At 44.1% G+C, this 19,660-nt stretch overlaps 1 protein-coding gene across 1 annotated transcript; it reads right to left on the reverse strand.

The window, feature by feature from the left end:
• Window positions 1–547: 547 nt before the first annotated feature.
• On the reverse strand, window positions 548–18,668 carry ttll4 (tubulin tyrosine ligase-like family, member 4). Its single transcript, XM_078286146.1, has 19 exons — window positions 18,541–18,668; window positions 17,656–17,830; window positions 16,207–16,286; window positions 15,784–15,832; window positions 12,654–12,760; window positions 11,510–11,620; window positions 10,144–10,220; window positions 9,108–9,302; window positions 7,988–8,070; window positions 6,426–6,554; window positions 6,046–6,168; window positions 5,453–5,551; window positions 4,467–4,601; window positions 3,851–3,991; window positions 3,424–3,520; window positions 2,931–3,141; window positions 1,526–1,593; window positions 1,224–1,294; window positions 548–779 (listed from the first exon to the last, which is right to left on the reverse strand). The coding sequence occupies exons 3-19, from the start codon at window positions 16,268–16,270 to the stop codon at window positions 548–550; spliced, it is 1,992 nt and encodes a 663-aa protein (XP_078142272.1). The 5' UTR covers window positions 16,271–16,286; window positions 17,656–17,830; window positions 18,541–18,668.
• Between the last annotated feature and the right edge of the window lie 992 nt (window positions 18,669–19,660).

Genomic DNA, 19,660 nt, shown 5'->3' on the forward strand with positions numbered 1-19,660 from the left:
TTGGAACCGGAGTTTAAGAAATAAAGACCTGGATGTGGATTTATACGGAGCGCTACAGGAGCTAAATCTGACCGTTGGGCTCTGAATCAGTTTGAGAAGTTTAATGACAGCTTGACTAATACAAAGTCAGAGTGATGGAGGCTTTTGTTCAGCCAAGTCTCAGGAGAGAGTTAAGACTAGAAAGGCCGAGCCGCCATCAGCTGACTGCTGTTCCTCGCCATTCAAAACCTCCACAGCTGTTCCAAGACCCACTTTCTGGACAAACAAGTGTTAGATTTTCAAAATCACGCTATGAAATATGGTTATAATTACATTTCCCCCCTTCAGCTGATGGCTTGTTGGCCTTCACCTAAACCCCCAAAGTCCAACTGGCCTTTCTAGTGTGTCAGACTAGGCTCAGGCTAAAGGTTTTGGGTGGTTTCTGGTTCAGATCCGTAGTTTCAGAGCACTTTGACGTGCAAAGCCACTAGGAGGGAGGCTTTGGATGAGGCTCGGGTTAAGCCTGGGTCCGTTCTGGGTCCTGAACCGTATTGTAACAAACCGAGTCTCAGAGCGGGAAGAACTGTCCCGGCGGGAGGCTGTGGGCGAGGCCGGGGCTCGGGCTGGGACAGGGACTGGTGGCGGTGCTGGATCCAGGACTCGGGGAAGCGGGCAGGCTGACGGCGGGCTTGCTGCAGGAAACGGATTTGATCTCAACGTCCGAACCGTCGTCGTCGTCATCGGGGAGGGACCGGGACCGGGACCGGGACCGGGACCGGCGCCGGAGGCTGACCACCACACTGCAGAGACAACACGAGAGAATCGGTTCAGGTATTCTGCACATGGGATGAAAACAAATCCTCATCTCTCTCCTCCGCTCTTATTACATTTCTTTTCTTGCACGTTGTTCTGATGTGACTGTTCCACTGTCACAGGAACATTCACACACAGAGACAAGAGAAGGAAAAATAAACACAATTTATGCAGATAACAGGGTTTTCACTGAGATAAATGTGCTTCCATGACCTAACACTGCTCTTCCTCCCTGGTTTGTTGACGATGTTTTTCCCGTTGGGCTGGAAAACATCTGTAAAATTCCCTGATATTCCCCCGAATTCCCCAGAGAATTTATCAAATCCCTGGACTTGTCACTCCCTGTCTGGTATGCACTTATTTATATAAGGACATGGAAACCCAGATAAGACAAGTCCAGTGTGTGTGTGTGTGTGTGTGTGTGTGTGTACCTGGATCTGGATGGGCTGAGTAGGTCTTGTCTCTGGGGTTCAAACCTGGAGATATAGCTACACTTGGACCACTACACACACACACACACACACACACACACACACACACACACACACAGAGAGAGAGAGACAAACAATTAAAAGGTTGTGCTGTTTCTTTTTTTAAATTAGCCATTCCAGTACCTTTTCTGCATGTTAGAGTTAATGTAACATTGATGAGTCACTGACTTATTATTGATTGATTGATTGATTATAAATGTGCCTGACTGATGAATCTGATCCCACCCCTCCTGGTTCCTCACCATGTGAGCCGGGTCGCTGGTTCCCAGGTGGACTCCTCTCTGGCAGAGCGGCCTCAGCAGACTGATGCCTGCACACAACACAGAAGGCTCATTAACATATTTCACCTTCTTCACTGCTCTCCATGTTCTTCTCTACATCTTACTCTCTGCTGCCAAGTTTCCCCATGAAGATCAGAACAGTTTCATTTAATCTACCCTGATTTACATCGTCAAATACACACAAACCCACCTCAGAAAACACACACACACACACACTCATGGTATGGTATATGTATGCAATCTAGTAAAATTATGTATATGACGTAGTATATGATGTATCTGAAGTATGTAACCTACATGACATAGTATAGGATGTATATGATGTGTATATGTAGTATGTATATACCGTAAATCCTCTAATATTGGCCCGGGCCTTTATTTACCTCAACTGCAGAGGGTACCAGGCCTTTATTGGAAGCAGGCTTATATTAGAGACAGGCCTTTATTTCTAATTCCCTCTGTTTGATAAGTATATTTGCTCATATTTTAGTACGAAGCCTCCTTGTTTTCTGATCTGCTTCTGTTGGGGTTCGTTAGGTAGACGTTTTTTTGTTACCGCAATGCATTACGATAATTACGGTAATCGACGACGGCACGCTCCGGAGACTTCCGCCGGCCGAGCCGTCTTGTGGCACTTGTACGTTACTACAAACTACAGTTACAAACAGGCACCAGGAGTTTACCGGGTTCCACCGTTGTTTGCATGTGAGCTGAAGCTAACTGAAGCTAACTGAAGCTAACCGAAGCTAACCGAAGCTAACCGAACCTAACCGAAGCTAACTGAACCTAACCGAACCTAACCGAAGCTAACCGAAGCTAACCGAAGCTAACCGAACCTAACCGAAGCTAACTGAACCTGGGCGCCGATGTGTTCCCGGTGATCCGGCCGAGACTTCGGCGGGGGTCCGGGGCTCGGATCGGGAGGATCAATGCGGGCCGTGGGCGCGGTGGAGAGGACAGCGGCGGAGAGAGGAGACGGACACGGTCCAGCCATGTACTGGTTTTGACCTAGTCTTGTTTCCTTTGTTTTTTCCCCCGGCCTGTATTTGAGGCCGGCCTTTATTTGTTTGTGTCGACCACGGCCCCGGACATTATCGGAGACCCGGCTTTTAACTGACTACAGGCCACTATTAGAGGATTTACGGATTTATGTATATGACATGTACTGTATATGATGCTATGTAAAGCCCTTTGAGACATGCTTGTGATAAAGGACTATATAAATAAACACTAAAGACTAGAGTAGACTAGATTTCATGTGGCAACTGGCATACTGGAGATAGACATTAATTGTTCACACACACACACACACACACACACACACACACACACACACACACACACACACACACACACACACACTCACCTTTGGTCCTGCTGCTCCAGTGTCTCTGCTCCCACTGGTCCAGCAGGATGTTGAGGTACCTCGGACACTCGAAGAAGCGGAGGTAGCGCGAGGACGACGGCGACGGGAAAACTCGCTCGAACTCTCCTCTGCGACTCAACTCGCCCTCGCTCTCCGCCAGCACGCGCACGTCCTCCGGGGTCAGGACGTCCAGCACTGACGAGAAGAAGTCCTGAGGGAGACACGGAGCGTTACTGCTGCTGTCTGTAGGTGTAGTGGCAGTAATATTACAATTAGTGGTAGTATTATTAGCAATAGCATCACTATTATTAGTACTAGTAGTAGCAGTAGTAGTAGTAGTAGTAACATTAGTAGCAGTATTATCAATATTATAAGTAATACTATTAGTATTTATGTTATTATTATTAGTAGTAAGAGTGTTTCTAATTCACTTTCCCCTGCCTTGTCAGCAGAGTGTGTGTGTGTGTGTGTGTGTGTGTGTGTGTGTGTGTACCTGGTCCGCGAAGCGCTGTGTGAGGTAAAAGGCCCGTTTGACCTTCTCATCAGTAGACAGGTCCGGTCTGGTCCGCTCTCTGTGCCCTCCACACAGACTACACACACACACACACACACACACACACACACACAGAGGCAGTATAATAAACTTTACTCTAGTAGAGAGGTTTGGTCTTCAGTGCCAATCCCAAAGTCAAACACAACATTTTACACTGTATTTTTGAGTTTTAATCCCTCCCACAGCCTCAAATCAGACAGACTTTTTGTACAAAAAATCAAATTCTAACAAAATTCTGATGGGACAAAATGTTTGAAACCCTTCCTTTATATGGCTAAAATATACAACAGGCCGCTGTGTTTCAGATGCGGCAGCAGTGGATCTGATCCGAGCCGTTAGCCCCGGAGGGCCGGAGCCTCCTCCCTACCTGCTGGAGGAGCTGGAGGTGCTGCTGGAGGAGCCGGCCGCCACTTCCTCTCTCTGGGGAAGAAGAAACCCGGCGAGGTTCAGCAGGTCTCTGATCATCTGACCTTTAATGGAAACGTCCAGCGCCGTGTTGGAGTGGAGGCTGGACCAGAGACAACAGGGTCTGGTTTTAAACAAGAGGAACTGGAGCTGCCTAATGTCCCGCCGTGCTTTATTAAACATAGGCAGCTAATGAGGCATTAATTAAGCTCATTAATGCATTACTTAGCAAAAATTTCATGTCAACATACTTATCTTCACATAACACATGGGCGGTATTAATATGAACTTCATCTTAAAGCATGAAGGAGTTTCAGTAGTTTCAAGAAAATCAGTGTTCCTCATTAATATGCAAATTTATGCAGCAAGATGCATCAAAATCTGATCAGATCATCTGCTCTACAGAGGGAACCTGTGGTGTAATATGAAGTTTTTATCATGGATTGTTCTGGAATGTGTCTAGACAGACAGAAGCCACCATGACGAATGTCCGGTGTACTGTGATGGAGGGACGTGTGTGTGTGTGTGTGTGTTATGTGTGTGTGTGTGTGCGTTATGTGTGTGTGTGTGTGCGTTACCTGGGCGATATGTTGACCTCCAGCACCCAGGGTTTGAGGTTCTCGTCCAGCATGATGTCGAAGCCGAACAGCTCGTGGCAGCTGTAGGCGGAGCGGAGGTTCATCTTCAGCAGGCTGTTGACGTACGGGTCGGACCTGACGACAGCAGAGGGGTTCACACCTGCACCTCCACTCAGTCACCTGCTCACCTCACACACCTGGACCTCCCACACACTCACCTGCTCACCTCACACACCTGGACCTCCCACATGTTGTTGGTGTGGTCGGTGGTTTTATACAAGAGCCCTGCTGCTCTAGGCGACTTTAAATGGTAAATGTTTGAATTTTGAAGACTTCACTTCCCACAAATCCTGTGTGGTGAGGTCAGTAAACTACATCTCTTCTGCTTAATTCTACAACTTTTCAAAGTCTCAGAAATTACAATTATTATTTTTTTTTGTTGCTAAGATTACTGAATACCTGCATCTGGACTAGAGCAGCTTTAATATTTTACAGTCATATATCTTGACTAGAGCAGCTTTAAATTAAAAAACAAGTAAAAGAAAAACTAGTAAAAAAAAAATCAACTAAAGTAACTAACATGACAATATTTGAAATGAAAGTGTCTACAACTACATTAACTGTGTAGTCATATACATCTCAGGAGTAAATACGTTTTCTCTTCAAATTCTATAATTTTTTAATTTCCTGGAAATTACCTAATTAATTTTGTTTAATTACTAATTACCTGTTTATCTTGTAATCAGTGAATAAATGTACTGGGACACTCAAACCTGATTATGTAATTGATTAAGCTAATTTGTTTTGTGATTAAAAAAATGTATAACGATTCATGAGCTGTCTACAATGTCTCAATCTAAACAGTTTTTGAGTAATTTAATTATGAAAACCATGACGACCAAACTATCGCCGGCTCTGGATACACTCAAATAAATAAATAAATCAATAAAATAAATAAATGAATGAACGGTGAAGCAGAAACTCACGCGATGATGGTTTTGATGACAATGTCTTTAATCTTCTCCCAGAGCAGAGTGGTGTTGATTCCCTTAGAGCCCAGGTACTGCCACAAGGCCTTCAGAGCCCTGCACACACACACACACACACACACACACACACACACACACACACACTATAAATAATGCTGTCTGTGGACACTGTCAATAATAAAACATATAACAATACATATAACAGACAGCAGACTATACATATTGTTTTAGTTTTACAAACATGTCTGGGAGGCAGAAATAATCTCATCGGTTGACTTAACCTCAGTGGGCGGAGCCAAAGAACCACCCATCCAACCTCTGTTCCTTCCATCCTTCCTCTCTTTTTTCCTTCCTCTCTCCTTCAATCCTTCCCTCCCTTCAACCATCCCACCGTTCTTCCTTCCACTCTCCCTTGTTCCTTCCTGTCACACCCATCCATCTATCCATCCATCCATCCATCCATCCATCCATCCAACCTTCCTTCGTCTTCTCTCACCTTCGCTCCTTTCATCCTTCCTCCCCCTCTCTCCCTCCTTCCATCTCTTCAAACATCCAGCCCTCCTCCCTCCCTCCCTCCCTCCCTCTCTTACCATTTGTGTCCCTGGCAGGCTTTGTCGTCGCTGTTGCTCTGGTACTCGGAGTTCTTCTTGTTGACGCTGTAGTTGGTCAGGTGCATGAACTTGTTACTCAGACTCTTCATGGAAGACGAATACCTGCAGGAGTGAAGAGAGGAGAAAAATGAAATCACTTAAATCTAGATTAAGTGATAAAAGTAAAAAAAAAGACTAATAAAATTAAGACGAGTAAGAATTCTCTGGTAGAGTTATTTTCCACCATGTGCCACATTCTTATTTATAGCCTATATTTTCTTTCTTTCATTATATATTTCTTCTTGGGGGATCATTAAAACTTCATCTAATCTGAAGTGTTTGGACAGCTCAGTCATCGTGAGGGAAGCGGCGGGACTGACTTGCAGCTGGCGAAGCGGACCAGTCCGTCAGAGAAGATGTAAACTCGCAGCGGGTCGTACGACGTCACGTAAACGTAGATCCGCAGGTCGAACTTATTCCCGCCGATGAGGTAGGGCTTGTGAAGATACCTGAGAAAGACAAGAATTATGTCTTAACATAATATCATGGCTTGGCGATCTACAGTGTTAAGAATAATATAGTGTTGGGTATTGAAAAATTATACACATTTTTTGGTATAATTTTAGAACCAGCATTTAAATAAAGCCCAGCCTGAAAAAAGGTCATGGCTTGTAAACCTATAAATCTAATTTACATTCACAACACAAAGCAGAGACAGAGATCGCAGAAAAGTGACGACCCACGATCCAAAGCTGTCATTCATTTCTGGATCTGGATCTGAGTGTACATGAATTAATAGCAAAGATTTTGTGCACAGATTAAAATGATAAAAAAACATGAGGTGAGAAGGACTTAAAAAATGTACAATTTCTTTAAGTAAGATTAAAAAGAAGTGCGAGAAGAGACCAGCTGAAGGTTTATGGTAGGAACCCTGCTGCTGCAGTTTGTTTCAGTTCGCTTTTATTGATGAGCAACAGTCCTGAGACTCAGGCTTCAGACTGCGTCTGTCTGGCTTCCTTTTTATAAATAACTCTAGAAGAGCTTCTTCAAGATTAAGTCAATTTTCAAAAACAATAATGAGCAGAAATTATGATCTGAATCCCTTTTTATTGATATCTGGTCTTTCATTCTTTCATTCCTTTTGGGCTACTTGTGGACCAGCAGCGGTCTGTTCTGGGCTACTTACTTCTGGACCAGCAGCGGTCTGTTTTGGGCTACTTACTTCTGGACCAGCAGTGGTCTGTTCTGGGCTACTTACTTCTGGACCAGCAGCGGTCTGATTTGGGCTACTTACTTCTGGACCAGCAGCGGTCTGATTTGGGCTACTTACTTCTGGACCAGCAGCGGCCTGTTCTGGGCTACTTACTTCTGGACCAGCAGCGGTCTGATTTGGGCTACTTACTTCTGGACCAGCAGCGGTCTGTTTTGGGCTACTTACTTCTGGACCAGCAGCGGTCTGATTTGGGCTACTTACTTCTGGACCAGCAGCGGTCTAATTTGGGCTACTTACTTCTGGACCAGCAGCGGTCTAATTTGGGCTACTTACTTCTGGACCAGCAGCGGTCTGTTCTGGGCTACTTACTTCTGGACCAGCAGCGGTCTGATTTGGGCTACTTACTTCTGGACCAGCAGCGGTCTAATTTGGGCTACTTACTTCTGGACCAGCAGCGGTCTAATTTGGGCTACTTACTTCTGGACCAGCAGCGGTCTGTTCTGGGCTACTTACTTCTGGACCAGCAGCGGTCTGATTTGGGCTACTTACTTCTGGACCAGCAGCAGTCTAATTTGGGCTACTTACTTCTGGACCAGCAGCGGTCTGTTCTGGGCTACTTACTTCTGGACCAGCAGCGGTCTGTTCTGGGCTACTTACTTCTGGACCAGCAGCGGTCTGTTCTGGGCTACTTACTTCTGGACCAGCAGCGGTCTGTTCTGGGCTACTTACTTCTGGACCAGCAGCGGTCTCTTGCGGGGCATCTGGCTCCATTTGTGGATGACCTGGATACCGATTCCTCTGGCGGAGGCAGGCTGAGGAGGAAGAGAATGAATGAATGAATGAATGAATGGATGAGAGTAAATACGCTCGTCCTCAAACACATCAGTCTTTATTAAACTTAAGAATGTACCTGATTGGCTAAATGAACAAACCAGACGTGTCATGATCTTGATGACTCATTAAAAGAATAGATGACACTAACGACTAACTTTGGAAGACTCTATTTTGGTTTTTTTTTACTGCTATTTAAGCCAAACTTGGGTAGCTGAGCATAATGGCTTTTGAGTAAGTAATTACATTCGCAAACATGAGACGTTTTGCATTTGAATGCATTTTTTAAAAATCCAACTAGTGATTCCAGCTTCTCAAATATAATTCGAAAATCGCAATGTACTGAATCTGCACAACTCAACCTTTGACAGTATTTGCGAGTCGTCCGTGTCAAAATGTGAACGAGATGTGTTGCACTGCCGGTCGCTCGCTCGTAGTCGATCAATATATTATGCTCATTTTGTTCTACGGGGCAATATAATATATACTTATTGCCCCTTTAAAATGTCTTAAACAAACACTGGGTTCTTCAGAAAGTGCTGAAAGATCTTTCACACAGCTAGGTCGAGGGTCCGAATCACACTACAGGATATGAAAGCACTAGCTTGGCAGCTGACTTGCTGTTACACAGTGATTTGTCAATATCTTTAATTCAGCACTTACAGATATTTTCTGCAGCTACAAACTCCAAAACACAAGTTCAGATCTATTCTACATATTTTAGAGGAAAGTAGCACAAACAAAAATAAAAGTAGTATGGCAGAGTGCTCACTTTTCACTTGAATTTATTGGCACACACACAACACATATACAGATGAAGACTGTAGAGGCCGAAACGCGTCAACATTATTGTGTGTGCGCCAATAAATTCACATGAAAAGTGAATACTCTGCCATACTACTTTTATTTTTGGACGTGCTACTTTTTTCCTCTCAAGTCTGGGGACTGATTTACCTTCACAGCTTTGCCTCTTAGTTTAATGTAAAGTGATTATTGATTTTCTGCTGGAGGAACTTACAGGTTTGATGATCCACTTCTGCCTGGAGCCTCCGTCCTCCCAGGCCTTGCGGAGCGGCTTGATGTCCTGAGGCAGGATGAAGGAGCGGGGGAAGAAGCTGAACTCCCGTTTGCCGAAGCGAGCCTGCATCTTGGACAGGTTCCTCCACAGCCGGTCCTTCCTGCCGATCTGGAACGAGCCGGGGAAGTGGTTCAGCTGGAGGAGGAGGAACACAGACAAGAGACGGCCATGTGAAGCGTAACGCTGTTTCACATCATATGGAAATAAGAGTCTGAACAACCCGACGACTCAAAACGAGTGTTCACACGTCTGATTTGTTTGAAGACGTCAAGACGCCATGATTGAAGATTTCTGTACATTTCTGGTTGCTCTTGATCATCTTCTGTACACTTTTTAACACACATGAACTTAGTGATGGTACATTGTTTTACACCAAATCCAGCAAGTAGCTGTGTCCGGCCGAGGTATTTCAAGACTTCATTGATAAATTCTGTTATTTTGTTAGTTTTATTTAAAATGAACATATCATTCCCTACTTCCTGGCGCTCTACAACGAATAAGTAGGTAAGGGACGCTCGGACGGGACGCTCGGACGGGACGCTCGGACGGGACGCTCAGACCGGACGCTCAGACGGGACACGTGACGAACCTGAGAACTTTTGGTTACGGGACAGTCTCTCTAACCAATATCTGTGTATGTCGTCTTAGCTTTGCCCGAGTTTATTTACACAGTGAAAACAGAAGTGATAAAAACAAAACAAAAACAGTCCCACACATGCAGGTCAGGTGAATACGATGTATATAATGTAGTAAAATGATGTATATGAAGTATGTACATGACCTAGTATAGGTTGTATATATGTAGTATGTATGATGTAGCATGGCATATGACATGTATGTGATGAAGGGCGATATAAATAAACAAGACTAGACTACAGAATAAATATCTAATCTCAAAACGAACGATTCAAGAAAGAAAAGATTCAAGATGACAAGCTGATGACAGGTGACAGGTCACATGATGCGAGCTCCTCACCTTCTGGTACTCTCTGATGGCCTTGAAGCCGGGAGACTTCATGTGGTGTCCCCAGCAGCCCAGCCAGTCATGGCTTCCTACAGCAGCCACAGAGGGACAAACCTCATTACAGCAGCGTCTAGTTGCATGTTTAAAACCACGATGTGTCGTCATACCAAGAGTCTGAGATGAACTCTCTGGCTCACCTGTCAAGGGACGGTCAACTAAAAAACAACATTACCTGTCCAGAATCATTTTGTCTGTCCTAAATAATTAATATTCTGAATGTTGTGTTTCATTCTCTTAAAGCATTTTGATCTAAAGGCTTCTGCTTAAATGCTTGAAATGAGTTTCTTAGACAAATATAAATAGTGAAGTTGATCCTGTGTATGAATTTCTTTCCAAAGCCTTTGTCTTTCCATCAAGGCAAAGAATCTAAAATATAAAGATAGTTTTGATTTGTTTAACACTTTTTTGGTCGCTGCATAATTCCATTTGTGTTATTTCATAGTTTTGAGTCTTTACTGTTATTCTAAAATGTGGAAAAGAGTAAAAATAAAGAAAAATGTGGTGTGTCCAAACTTTCACCCAAGCTGTTTTCAATGTTTTTTTGTGTGTATAATCGTTACTGAGTGAAATACTGATTGAGGAGACAAGAGCAGACACAGAGTTTGAATTTAAAACTTGCTCAGTCACTTATATGAATGATCACTTAATTGATCAAGTTTGAAATTTATCATGAAGTGCAACAGAATTCAAATGACATGTAGTCAGCAGGGGCAAAGTCTGAGAACAGGCCAAGACCGAAGACTGGAAATTCAAATGTTGGCGTCTCAGAAGGTCAGTGACTCTTACTGATCTAGTCTCTTCACACACATTTCACCAGCATGTGGGTGCAGAGAGGAAGTCCTGGTGCAGACAGGAAGTCCTGGTGCAGACAGGAAGTCCTGGTGCAGAGTGCAGAGAGCCGGTGCAGTGTGTTTCTCAACTGAACAGTATGGCAGTGGAATGAAACTTGACTGTTTCTCTTGTCTTTTGTCTTCTTTGTGAATGAGATGATAAGTGCAAGGTGGGCTTAGCTACACTAAGGGTGCACAATTTTTTTTGAATGTACGTATATACACTATATATTTGTGTGTATGGATGTATGGATGCATATATTTCTGTGTATATGTACATATACAAGCAGGCATAGCCATACCCACCCCTCCCTTATTTTCCTTCTTTAAAAAAAACAACCAGTAAATGGTATGTAAATATTATTTGACGACAATACAGAGTATAAAAAGCCTTTGGTGCTTGGTCTCTCTCTCTCTCTCTCTCTCTCCGTCTCTCTCTCTCACACACACACACTCTCACACACACACACACTCTAGCGGTGACTCACTCTTGGTGACTTTGAAGTGCGAGCGGGCGACGGTGTGTTTGACGACGTTGGGAGTGACGGTGCTCATCTTCCACTTCAGCAGCCGTCTCTGCTCTGGAGGCAGCATCTCCACTGGAGAACAACAACAACAACAACAACAACTTATATATATATTGTATAAACACACGTTTCCACCATTAATAACCACAGAATACTGCTGGAAACAGTCAAGATGTCATGATTTACCTTCGAAAACATAATAATCGTGACAGAAAATATCTAGTGAAATAACCGAGCTGATCATTTTAACGACAGTGTTGCTGCCTGCTGTGCTGCAGGAGACTAGGGCTGAACGATTTTGAAAAAACATCTAATTGCGATTATTTTGACTGATATTGCAATTGCGATATGATTCGCGATATTAGAGGGAATGATCATTTTTATATCATTATTCTCATTTTCATTGAAAAACGTATTAAAATGATTATGGTGTGATTTTTGCGGGGATCTGTACCAAACAAAGATGTTTTCTTAAGTCTGTAGAATATGATGTGTAGTCCAGGTATATCTCTGCAGCACCACAATATTTAATTTAAAATGGTATTTTGACACACATTTCCCCTTTAACAAATATTGCGCCTCCTGCGATTTGAAAATTGCAGTAGGCTGTATTGTGATTTCGATAAAATTTCGATTAATCGTTCAGCCCTGTAGGAAACACTGGAAAAGTCTTTTTTGTACAGACTATTACATTTAAAATCTCCATGTTGAACTGTATCATGATTCTCTCTTCAGTTTTAGCTGCAGAATTAATCAAACAACAATATCAGCATTTTACAATATCAAACATTTTGACGATCCGCCATCTTGACACACACACAGTGGGAAGTGGGGACTGGTGATGCGAGCGTATGACATCATCGGGGGGAGGGGGGGATTCGATGAGAGGATTCGTTCAACTCGGGGATGAACGAATCTGACCAACACAGATGAAACATGACACAACACACACACATACACACACACACACACACACACACACACACACACACACACACACACACAGGTGGAGGGAGGTAAGTGGCGAGAGACGAAATATGAGTGATGCGCGTTTCCATACGACAGCTGTGTGTGTGTGTGTGTGTGTGTGTGTGTGTGTGCTCACCTCTCTCGCTGGCGGTGCTGAAGTAAAGCGTCGAGGGGAAGAGCGGGAACAAACTGGGAACCAGCGCCGGTCTCTCCTCTCGCTCATCCTCCATGGGCTCCTCGATACTGACACACACACACACACACACACACAGAAATTGATTAGTGGACATCCACACCATCTCACTATAATACAGTCTACTTCACATCAAAGGGAGATCGTGATTGGTCAATATGAACAATTTTAAAATAGAGTTCCTATAATTAGGAATTCCTATATTTTAATTGATATACGTCCTATAATTCATCTATATTGTACCTTATTTGATCCTGTACTACTGCAATATGCTTTGGCAACACTCAATACTACTTGATTCCTGCCAATAAAGCTTTTTCTGAATCTGATTGGAGGTGATAGGAAGATTAGGAACTGTAATCACAAACAAAACCAAACCAAACCAGAGTAGTGGCAGTATATGACCGATACTTAAAAAAAAAAAGAGGTGCTTAGTTGTTGACTCGTTTAGAAACATCTCACAAAGAGAAAAGTGCATTTCGACAGTGAGAGTAGAGACAAAAGTCATTTTCCACAACCTGAAAGAGGCTTTAACATGAAGCGGGTTGTTTCTAAATGTGAGGTGTGCAGTTTTGGAAAAATCCATCGACCTGAAATTCAAAACCTCTGATGACTGTTCACAAAAACAGCTATTCTGTCCCAGGACGACTCAACCCAACAAACAAATTAACACCAGCACTAAAGCAAGACCAGTTCAATCAAAAGTTAAATCCAGTAAGTAAGTTTATACAAAACAGTTTTCACTTTTGTCTTAAGAGAAGACACAAACAGGAGGCTGGAGGTTCAAACTTTCCGGGAATCCCGATTTGATCATAAAAACCCCGTCAGACGAACACAAAGAAAAAGCAAAAAAATAAAATAAAAAAAAAAAAAACTCACATGACAGTCATATAGGATGGGAAGATGGATGGATAGATGAACGAACAGACAGAGGGATGGAGTTACTCTCTTCTGGCCGCTGTTTTCTTCAATAAAATCCCTCCGGCACCGACAGGTACACTATCACATGAGCGCTGAACTATGCTATACATACAGGAGCTATAGCATTCAGGAAGGGGTGGGGTGTGTGTGTGTGTGTGTGTGTGTGTGTGTGCACCTAGTTAAACACATGTCACCAAATCAGCTGGTTGGGAGCTAGGGGGGGGGGGGGGGGGGAACAATAGCGGTCCCTATCCAGGCTGTTTTAGCAGAGAATCGAGGCCGTCGCTGCGCTGAAACAATATGGCAGACAAAGCAGCAGACCTTTCCACCACGCTCTGCTGCTTTCAGCCCCGCTCAACAATACTACAGCTGCAGTTCACTTCAGAGAGAGAGAGAGAGAGAGAGAGAGAGAGAGAGAGAGAGAGAGAGAGAGATACAGAGAAGACTAGAAAGAGAGAGAGAGAGCAAGAGAGAGATTTACCTGATGGATCTATACCTTGTGCTGTTTTGGGAGAGCAGCTATGTGGAGAAATGAGCGAGGAAAAGGGGGCGTTTTTATATTTTACATTTTAGAGTTGTAGCACAGATCCTCGCAGTCGAGAAAAACAGCGATGGGTCAAGTGTCGGGCGGAGGTGCCGGACCGAGGAAGCAGCACAAAATAGCTAAAATGGGACGAAACCAGAACAGACTGGGCAGCGTCGGCTGTGTTTTGGGGCTCTCGACACATTTGAAATCAACGGCTGTCCCTGCGTGTGGTTTCCCCCGTTTGATCAACTAGGCTCTATTTTAAATGACGAAAGGCAAAAATAAGAAAAATAAAAAAATCAGCAAGGACATGTCCACACACCCTGTACCGTGTGGACGGGGCTCTCTACCGGAGACAGAGATGATTTTGGTGCCGATCTTCTGGTCACACACACACGGGGTAAGAAGAGCGGCGGGACAAACTCCATCCAGAGACATTTAAAACACTCCAGCGTGTTTCAGCAGTGGCCTTCATCAGGGAGCTTGTTTGGTTTTTCTTCTGAATATGAATGCCAGTGCCGCAACATGCTGGAGTGTTGGAAGTAGGGACGTTCACGAAAAAAAATCGCTGATCGATTTATTGTTTGTTGTGTATCGCGTCCTTTAAAAGCTGCGTCTGAGTGTTGAATCTGTCTGAAAAGCAGAACTGCTTCTCTTTGCTCTTCTACGGAGACGCTGGTTGCTCAGATGTAAACTTTACTTTTTTCACTCTTAAAGCTTGTTTGGGGATGTACATTTTTTTCTGAACTGGCATTAAAAACATCTTGAAAAGTTTTAAATGTAACTTACAGAAACCTGTAGTCATCCTGTTTATGTTTTTTTGCACTTTTGTTTTGTTTTAGTTTTTAGTTAGATTTTTTTCAGTCATAATTGTCTCTACTCATATTTTGCTCAAAATACCTTGATATCAAACTGTGAACACAGGATTGTGTATTGAACTGAACCGCTGCTGAATGTACGGCTGCTAGTTAGCGGTCTTTCTTGTTTTCTCCTGTTTTTTATTCTTATGTACAGTCACTACACTGGAGAACATTATTCAGACAGTCCTAGGATGAGAAAATAACCGCTGTTACTATATATACTGTATATTTAATATACTGTATATTTAATGGTTATGACACCGCGATAACCGATGTATCGTCTGCCATCACTGATGTTCTATTTTCCCCAAAAGGAGAATAGTAAATTGTTTTATTCATGTTGCTGACTGAGTTAAAGTGGATGCACTTTTGAACTTGAACTTTATTTGAGATGCATTTGACTTTCCTTTGACTCTCCTTACAGTTTCTATAAGCTAAACCAACATTTTATTATTTTGTTAGTCAAATGTCTTGTAACTGATATGATAAATTCATTTTTAAGCAACTGAAGCATATAACAGAACTGTTTTTAAAGTTTCCATCTTTTTAATAATTGTCGAGATAATTTTGGTCAAGATAATCGTACTATTAAATTTTCACATCTGCACAGTCCTAGACAGTACACATGCTTTGGTAACCATTGGCCATAACAGCCTTTTAATAAGTGATAATGTGATAATACCCCATAATCTCTCTGTACAGCCATTATGGAGACCAGGTTGTGTGTGTGTGTGTGTGTGTGTGTGTGTGTGTGTGTGTCTCTCACCCGGACAGGAGAGACGAAGTGCCGGTGATGGAGGAACAGTCTGAACCATCTGAGGAAAACAGAAGAAAACAAAAATGAAAACACTCCAATAAACAGCTGACTGAAGGCAGATCATATGCAAGTGTGTGTGTGTGTGTGTGTGTCTGTGTGTGTGTATAATATGAATTTTGTGTGAGCACTGTATGCCTGTGTATGATTTTTGTGTGCATATGAACTGTGTGTTTTGTTTTTGATGTATGTGCATGAATTTTGTGTGCATGCGTGTGTGTGTACATTTTGTCTGTATATGAATTGTGTATGTGGAGGCTTTATGAATATATGAATTATGTGTGGATACATGAATTGTCTGTTTATATGATTTGTGTACGAATTTTGCATGTATAAAGATTGTGTGTGTGTGTGTGTGTGTGTGTTATATCTTACCATCGTCACTGCAGGCATTCTCCAGCTCATCAGGAAACTCCTCCTCGTCTCCATCCACCTGCATGGCTACACACTCCTGGCTGATAACACACACACACACACACACACACACACACACACACACACACACACACAGAGTTCATTTGTTACATTCAATTTACCAGACAGTTGTAAATTCCCTCACTGAAAGGTGCTGAAACTGCAGACTTGTAGCTCAAAAGCTTAATTACAGGAATTGAGAAATAAATTAAATCACTCATGCATTTGTGACATTTTACAACACATTTACAACAGTTTGGCCATGAAGTCCTGAAAGGTTTTCAAAACAACGAAACACAATCTTCTGTCATTTTGTTTGATCTGTTTTAAAAGGAAAATGCATCATATCTCTCTCCTGGTTCCAGACTCCTGAGTCTCGTCCCTCCAGTCTTCAGGTTTAGTGGAGTGATTCAGAGAGTCTGGTGATTCCCTCGTCAGCGGCTTGTTCTCGCTCCGAGAAACAATCGAGCCAATCAGAGCCTTTGTGGGCGGGACTAAAGTCTGAACCGTTCGTGCGACGGTTTGTCATTGGCCTTTCGGCAGAATAGATTTGTTGAAATGAAATGAAAAAACAGATTGTCTTTGCAAAGACGATATATTTGTCCAAATGGACGACATTCTTCAGTCAGTTGGTAAATGTCTGCTAACCCTGTAGAGGCTGATTGGAGCATCATGTGACTGAAGTGATGTCAGAGCGGCCGGATGTGACACTAGTCGCTAGTGATCGGTTCAGATACGTCAGTCACTAGTGATTGGTTCAGATACGATCGGTTCAGATACGTCAGTCACTAGTGATCGGTTCAGATACGTCGGTCGCTAGTGATCGGTCACTAGTGATCGGTTCAGATACGTCGGTCGCTAGTGATCGGTCACTAGTGATCGGTTCAGATACGTCGGTCGCTAGTGATCGGTCACTAGTGATCGGTTCAGATACGTCGGTCGCTAGTGATCGGTCACTAGTGATCGGTTCAGATACGTCGGTCGCTAGTGATCGGTCACTAGTGATCGGTTCAGATACGTCGGTCGCTAGTGATCGGTCACTAGTGATCGGTTCAGATACGTCGGTCGCTAGTGATCGGTTCAGATACGTCGGTCGCTAGTGATCGGTTCAGATACGTCGGTCGCTAGTGATCGGTTCAGATACGTCGGTCACTAGTGATCGGTTCAGATACGTCGGTCACTAGTGATTGGTTCAGGGAAAATCAACCCCCCCAACACAGAAAACAACTAACGAGGAGGAAATCTCAGCTGGATGAAGGAGTGGAACCAGATGGATTCAGTCTGAAGATCAGACTACAGTGTTCATTAAAAGCAATGCACTGACTCAGAGGTTTAGCTCTCAGAACTACGGGACGTGAAAAAGTAAAACTGGTGCCTCCCTGCACTGAGAAGCAGTTCGCCAGCACTCACCCAGAGAGCTGAGTCTCTACAGCTAAATGCTCCTTTGAGGGCGAGGGTGAGGAAGAGGAGGGGGAGGAGGACGAAGATGGCGAAGAGGCGGGCTGTCCCTGCTTGGTCAGGTGGATGGCAGAGATCCGATTGGTTACAGAGCCTACCGAGGCTCCTGCAGGTCCGGAGGTCACGTCTGAGAGCAGAAAAACATCATATATGTCATACGTGGGCAGAACTTCAGTTTTCTGACTGGTTGCTCAGGTGATGCTGATGCTGACTTTCAGACACTTCACCATTGAAGCGTAGCGTTAAGGGGATGATACAAATTTTAGGGCAAATTTGGGGCAACAAATGCAGACAAATCACTGAAAACAATGTAGAGGTTTGAAACCTAGCCAAGCTTAATCAGAGAGCAAGTTTTGCTGATAAGGTTTCAACATCAACCAATCAGAAACAGGAAAATTGATTAGACCAATTTTCAGTCCAAAACATTTTCATAATAGTAGCGGTGCAAGGTGCCGGACTACAACTGCTACTAAATAGTAAACACCACTAGGAAATAATAGCTGTGACTCTTTTTATACATTTACATTACATTTTATACTTTTTATACATTTAATCTAGCCAGCTAGCTACCAGTGCCAAGTCGCTCAAACTCATTGCCCCAAATAGTTTTGATGTCTTTACTATTATTCTAAAATGTGGAAAATAGTAAAAATAAAGAAAAATGCATGTGTCCACACTTTTGACAGGTTTTGACCCTCCATTACCTCCCTGATTACGCTCATTTCAGCATTCATTTTGTCGGAGTCGGTGTCACATTTTTCCAGCGGGAGGATCTCTGTATTTGGAATGAAAATCTTCTAATGTTGCCTAGCAAAGTAAAATATTGCTTTTCGTTACCTTGGGCAGCGTCCGTCTCTGTGGGCTGCTGTTCCTGAGTGGCACTAGCACCGGCACCGGGCGTGGCTGGCTGGGGACAGGAAGTCGGAGAGGCACCGGCTGCTGGATGACCGGTTCTTCTGGATGGTGATTGGCTGTCTGGATCCTGGTTGTTGTCGCCAACAGACTTGCTGTTTGCCGTCGGGCTGCTTCTTACTGCCGACTGACTGCTTTCTGTTGTACTTGTTGACTGAATCTTCACCGGCGCTGCAGCACCGCCTCCTCTCGTTGCTTTTGATTGGCTGATTTTCGCTGTTGCTGATGTGTTGTTGTCCCTCATTGCTGTCTGAGCGCTCCCTCTTGTTGTTGTTTTCATTTCTGCTTCTGTAGTTGTTCTGATTTCCACTCTTGTGTTGTCAAGGCTGGAGGCGTCGCTGGTCTCCGAGGTTTCCTCTCCCAACGCCGCCCCCTGGTGGTCGGAGGCAATAAGGCAAAGAGGAGACGCTAGTGGCGAGGAGGAGTGGAGTGTAGCTTCAGGCTAGGAGGAGAAAACAAGGAGGGGTCAGACCGCTAGGAGGAGGAAACAAGGAGGGGTCAGACCGCTAGGAGGAGGAAACAAGGAGGGGTCAGACCGCTAGGAGGAAACAAGGAGGGGTCAGACCGCTAGGAGGAAACAAGGAGGGGTCAGACCGCTAGGAGGAGGAAACAAGGAGGGGTCAGACCGCTAGGAGGAGGAAACAAGGAGGGGTCAGGCCGCTAGGAGGAAACAAGGAGGGGTCAGGCCGCTAAGAGGAGGAAACAAGGAGAGGTCAGACTGCTAGGAGGAGGAAACAAGGAGGGGTCAGACCGCTAGGAGGAGGAAACAAGGAGGGGTCAGGCCGGTAGGAGGAGGAAACAAGGAGGGGTCAGACCGCTAGGAGGAGGAAACAAGGAGGGGTCAGACCGCTAGGAGGAGGAAACAAGGAGGGGTCAGGCTGCTAGGAGGAGGAAACAAGGAGGGGTCAGGCCGCTAGGAGGAGGAAACAAGGAGGGGTCAGGCCGCTAGGAGGAGGAAACAAGGAGGGGTCAGGCCGCTAGGAGGAGGAAACAAGGAGGGGTCAGGCCGCTAGGAGGAGGAAACAAGGAGGGGTCAGGCCGCTAG

This window comes from Centroberyx gerrardi, chromosome 10 (genome assembly GCF_048128805.1).
Source record: "Centroberyx gerrardi isolate f3 chromosome 10, fCenGer3.hap1.cur.20231027, whole genome shotgun sequence".
Lineage (NCBI taxonomy): Eukaryota > Metazoa > Chordata > Actinopteri > Beryciformes > Berycidae > Centroberyx > Centroberyx gerrardi.

Excerpts from the sequence above, each read along its gene's own strand:
- ttll4 (XM_078286146.1), bottom strand. The coding sequence starts at position 16,270 with ATGCAGGTGGATGGAGACGAGGAGGAGTTTCCTGATGAGCTGGAGAAT. Across the intron at positions 4,602-5,452 it reads GTCATCAAAACCATCATCGC|GTCCGACCCGTACGTCAACA; the intron begins GTGAGTTTCTGC and ends TGCTGTCGTCAG. Across the intron at positions 1,295-1,525 it reads CCAGCGACCCGGCTCACATG|TGGTCCAAGTGTAGCTATAT; the intron begins GTGAGGAACCAG and ends GTGTGTGTGTAG.